This window comes from Octodon degus, unplaced genomic scaffold, assembly GCF_000260255.1.
Source record: "Octodon degus isolate 3935 unplaced genomic scaffold, OctDeg1.0 scaffold00058, whole genome shotgun sequence".
NCBI lineage: Eukaryota > Metazoa > Chordata > Mammalia > Rodentia > Octodontidae > Octodon > Octodon degus.
The window spans coordinates 2,751,997-2,757,070 of NW_004524634.1; the positions used below are offsets into that span (position 1 = coordinate 2,751,997).

The 5,074-nt window shown below is 44.4% G+C and overlaps 1 protein-coding gene across 17 annotated transcripts in view; it reads left to right on the top strand.

The window, feature by feature from the left end:
- Window positions 1–5,074, top strand: part of Dysf (dysferlin) — a 233,667-nt gene that overhangs the window by 161,381 nt on the left and 67,212 nt on the right. For 9 of the 17 annotated variants that reach the window (XM_023718431.1, XM_004634066.2, XM_004634073.2 and 6 more), the window contains one exon: window positions 2,554–2,616. The exons of the other annotated variants lie outside the window; for them this stretch is intronic. In XM_023718431.1, the coding sequence (XP_023574199.1) occupies window positions 2,554–2,616 (63 nt within the window). The remainder of the gene's footprint in view (window positions 1–2,553; window positions 2,617–5,074) is intronic. 17 annotated transcript variants of the gene reach the window in all.

Sequence of the window (5,074 nt, forward strand, 5' to 3'; positions counted from 1 at the left end):
CTCTCTCTCTCTCTCTCTCTCTCTCTCTCTCTCTCTCTCTCTCTGTATGTGTGTGTAGTAAAAGATCAGGGGAGGATGGAACCAGATGTGCCCAGAGGCATGTCTAGGCTTGAAAGTGGCCTTGTTGAAATCTTGGCCTTAACTTTTAACTTTGGGAGGGAGGACAGGCCTGGAGGTATCCTTGGTTTTAGAAATAGAAGTACTGCATTCTTTCTGGTTCTTTGCTTTAATAAAATGGATATATTTATCTTTCTCTGGTCATAAAAATGTTTCATAAAATCTAAAAATTATCATTATCAAAAAATAATGAAAAGGATGCATTTCCTTCACCCAAATGAGTTGCTATCAACATATCATTTTTTCCTCCCCTATGTTTCTCCATCTGTCCTATCTATCTCTGATTTGGACTCCACTTTTACCTTAAAACAAAATCAGGGCCTTTGTTTCATAAACTGTTTGTATCATTAAATTCGTTTTTGGTGTAAAAGTTATGAAGGTAGGAAAAAAATAGTATTCAATCATACCCATTTTCTCTACAGGGCCTTGAAGTCACAAGTAGGGATGGTGGCCTTATCCTCAAAGCCCAGCTTCCAGGCACTGAGGGCCTGAGAGCCAGCGTGGCATGACAGGGTGACTCTTGTCATGCATTCTGAGAGCTCCAGGGTAAAGGTCTCCTATTTAAGTCTCCAGAGAAGAATTTCTGGGTGGAACACAGAGGGAGAACACTCAGGACGTTTAGCTGACTATAGGGAGATGAGAAGAGTTTAGTGGATCTCAGGCAACAAATGCCACAGGGATGAGATGCCATAGTAACAAGGTCGCCAATGTCTGTGACACTCCTGGTCCTGAGGAATGAGCCTGGGCTAAGTATTTAGAGAAGCAGGTGAGGAAGGCCTTGAGGCTGAGTGGGCTGAGAACGGGGAGATGTGGGTTTGGCCAGTAGGCAAAAGGGCTTGACCAAAGACTTGAAAGTGTGTGCGTGTGTGCGTGCGTGCGTGCGTGCGTGCGTGCGTGTGTGTGTGTCAGGCCTGGCAGGCTAGCACGGAGGAGGCATCAGAAGGTGGCCCTGACCTGCGGCTCACACCCATGGGCTGAGGGGCTGGGCTGACCTGCTCCCAGACCCCCAGGCTTGGGCTAATTTGGAGCTTGCTGCACTAGTTATAGTCTCTGGGACACTGTGAAGATGGAAACACTCTCCCAGAATTGGAGCAGCAAATTATGCCTGGATTCCGGAAGAGAACGTGTAATTTCTGAAGCTGGACCAGATCTTTGGAGCACTATGTTTAGCTTTATTTTCTCTCCCCTGTTGCTCTGGTGAACTGCTGGTTTCCCTCTCACTTTTCTAAAAAAGAACTATATTAAAAATAACAATAAGGCTTATGTGGGGTTCAGGATGAGAACGGGAGGGGCAGGACCAGTCTATCCAACTAGGGGTGCACGAGGAGTTCATCCAGTCTATTCTGGGGCTCACACCCTGCCAGCAGCACGTGGCCTGTGGCTCGGGCTGGGTGCCTGCGGGCCACTCTGCCCTCCTGCCCAGGCTCTGCACCTGGTGCCCTGCTCAGCAATGTACTCATTATAGAGCAGGAAGGGCTCCCTCAGGTCCCCAAAGGGCTTCTTCCTCTGTGCCCTTCTGGACTGTTTGGAAAGTGTCTTCTAAAGCTAGGGAGCCCAACCCTGGAAGCCCTGGGTCCTCTGGTTCCTCTCACCTTCCAGGATCTTTTCCTGGACACTGCCTGCCTGTCTGGACTGCTGTGTCATATGCGCCACACTTCCTTCTTCACCATAGCTTGTCACTAGTCACTCTTTCTAGTGTGCACCTCCTCCTTGCCCTGTCCACCTGCCAGGGCCCCGCCACCTCCCCCTGACTTACTGCTGAGGTTTCTGCTGTTTCCCCACCTCCAGCCCTGAGCCCCAAGGCCTCCTTGGCCCAGCAGCCCAGGAATAAGTTCCCTGTAAGTCCCAGAGGCACAGTAGTGAAGACAGCTAGATGTGGAACTATGGTAGGGTTGCACTGCAAGACTCCTGAGTCTCCTTGAAGTCGTGTGTTATGGTGCCCAGGTTCTTGAAGAGAAAAGACTGAGAAATCCATGCCTGACTGAGATGAGGGGCTTAGCTGTGGGGACTCACCCCACCTTGCATGAAGGGAAGTTGGCAAGTCCTTTATACAGGCTGACTCTGAAAAGGCAGGGAAGGCATACGAGAAGTGGCTGAAGTGACAGTATCCAGAGCGGTGAGAAAACAGAGCCCCTTCGCAGAGCAAGCCTCACCCAATGGGGGCACACACAGATTTCATTTCAATCACACCCATTGTTACCCTGTGAAGTAGGCTTTGCATTTCTTCTCTAGATGGGGACTTTGGCTCAGAGTGGTCAGAGTGCTTACTCAAGGTCAGCTAGCCTGTAGAACCAAGGGCCATGCTTGTCTAACACTGGAACACAAGGTATTGCCACATCTGTGGCTGTGTCCTGGAGAAACGAGAACACTTGGAGTTATCCAGCCTTTTCTGTTCCTCTTTGAACCGTGTCACTAACCAGCATGTTTAATTTGTAGCTTGCCGATGGTCTGTCAAGCTTGGGCCCTACTAACATGGCGTCTGCTCCATCCAGCCCTCATGTATGTATTGCCTACCTAGTTGTGGGTCCTTGATTTTCCTTGGGGACTGGGGATGGAAGTTAGGAGGGGAACAGAGGAGAGGGAAGAAGGGAAGGATTTCGCTAGCCCAGAAGAATGCAGGTGTCTTCTGTGGCCTGCACAGCAGTGGATGGGTAGGTGAAAGCTATGGGGCAGAGTATGAGTTATGGATGTCCTCATGTTAGCTCCTGGTTCCTCTTGGAATTTGTTTCAGTTGTGTTTCCCGGTGTGAGGGCCGGGTCGAATGGGGCTGCATGGGCTGGTGGAAGCAGAGAAGTCTCTGGGTTAGATGTCACTATAGGGACCTGGGCCATGAGCAGCCTCTGTGGGTGATGGCAGGCTGACTTTCTGTGTCCCGGACGCATGAAGGGTATGTGGCCCTGAGGAGCCCTGGCTGGTCCTGGCAGGTCCTGAGAGGTCTGCTTGGCCCATGATCAGTGGCTGCTGTGCCTCGTGGGGCGCATTTGCACCTCCTCAGTAGATTTCCCTCGGTTCATCTTTCTGGGTGTGGGTCTTTCCCATATGGTAACATTAAAAGTGGGTCTTTAGCGTTTGTGCTCTGAGCACCACACTCGGGCCAAGCAGAGCCCTGAGCTGCCCAGAAGAGTCCTAAGAGGTAAAACTTCTGAAAAAGTATTAGCTCAAATTCCATTCATGGTGCTGAGGGCAGGCATTGCTGTATTGAGTGTCTTCTGGATTTCTAGGAGGAGGCTGTACCTGTTTTCATTGGTCTCTGATTTGTCTTTTGTGGAAAAAGCAGAAAACACAAAGTGTAAGGCAGAGAGTGAAAACTACTTGTGTCCCTCTTAGTTGAAGATGAACACTATGGAGATTTTGACGAGCCTACGTTTTTATTTTTATTTTTTATTTTTTCCCCTTTTGATTACCAATGTTTATTTTTTATGTGTTTAATTATTATTATTATTATTATTATTATTATTTACATTCTTCCTAGTGGTTAATTGCTATACAAGATGCAGACATGATATCCTATTTACAGACACCATTAGAACAAATCATTCTATTCATTAACAGAATGTAACTATATATCTATCCCAACCACCTTGAATACACAGATACAAAATGGACATTCATCTGTATCCCCTTTTTTTGTTAAGTTCTGTTATTTGAATATTATAGGTGTGTAAACTCAGCAAAATATTCTAAAAGAGTCCAGTAGCCCATAATAGCATTGGGTCTTCTGCTTGACTGGCAATGTCAGAAATTGTTGACCTGAGTCCCCTACAGCTCAACATAACAGCATGGCTTTATTTCTTATATTTCGTTTTTATACTTTTCTGCTGGATGGTTAAGGCCAAGGTAAAGCAGGACCTATGCAACAAGAGTTGTAGCTTTTGGGTCTGATAAAGTCAGTGAAATCCCCTCAGGATTTATCCTGAGATCCTCTACCTCAGATTATAGATCCTTTGTCAGTGTCAGCCATGTGGATGAGTCACGGCCATTGCTTGGCCAATGTGCTCTCTGTGAAAGCCTGAGAGGATGTTTTCTCTCCATGTGACTCTCCTTAGGCACACTCTGCATCATCGATCACTTTCCTCTTTGGCCCCGTGAGCCTACATTTTTAGATATCTTTTATGGTCATGCGCATACTTTTTAAAAACAAAATTGAAATCATATTTTACTTTGATCTGCATTTTAAACTTAAAGGTATAATGTGAAAGCCTTTCCATATTTTTAATATTTTTTATGAAAAATGATGGTTGCATGTTATATGGACATCCATTAAGTATTTACTGCTCTGTATCATTAATTTGTTAATTTTACTGCTTTCCTCTTTGGTGTACTTTGACCAACCTTTTAAAAAATTATTATGATGATGATGATGATGATGATTTATTTATTTATTTATTTTTTTTGTGGAACCAGGGATTGAACTCAGGCCCTTGCTCTTGCCAGGCAAGCACTTATCCTACTGAGCCATCTCCTCAGCCTCCTCTTTGGTGTACTTTGGAGGAGTTTTTTTAGATTGCTTTCTATGTTCATTTCTCCTAAAACTCATTCCTAAGCATTTTATAGTTTTTATTTCTATTCCCAGTGGATTTTTTTTTTCCTTATGATTTTTGACTAGGCTAAAAGACAAGAAACCAATTATTTTTGTACGTTATATTGAAGTGGACTCTTTATTAAGCTCATGTGTTAGTTCTGACAGTTGTTAATTGATTTTGTTGGATTTTTCAAGGTAAGTTTATTTTCTTCCAATAATGATAAATGTGATGTTCTTGCTAACAGCTCTATCTTATTCTTTTCTTTTTTAGAATAATGTTTAATAATGGAAATGTTAATTATCAATGTGATTTGGTCACTGACTAATGAGAATACTGCTACCATTAACTGTAATAACGATTGGTTGTTTTAGATAGGTATTCTTGATTTTGCCAAGGTTGTGTTGTTTATTGTTAGGTTTTTTTTTTTTTTTTTA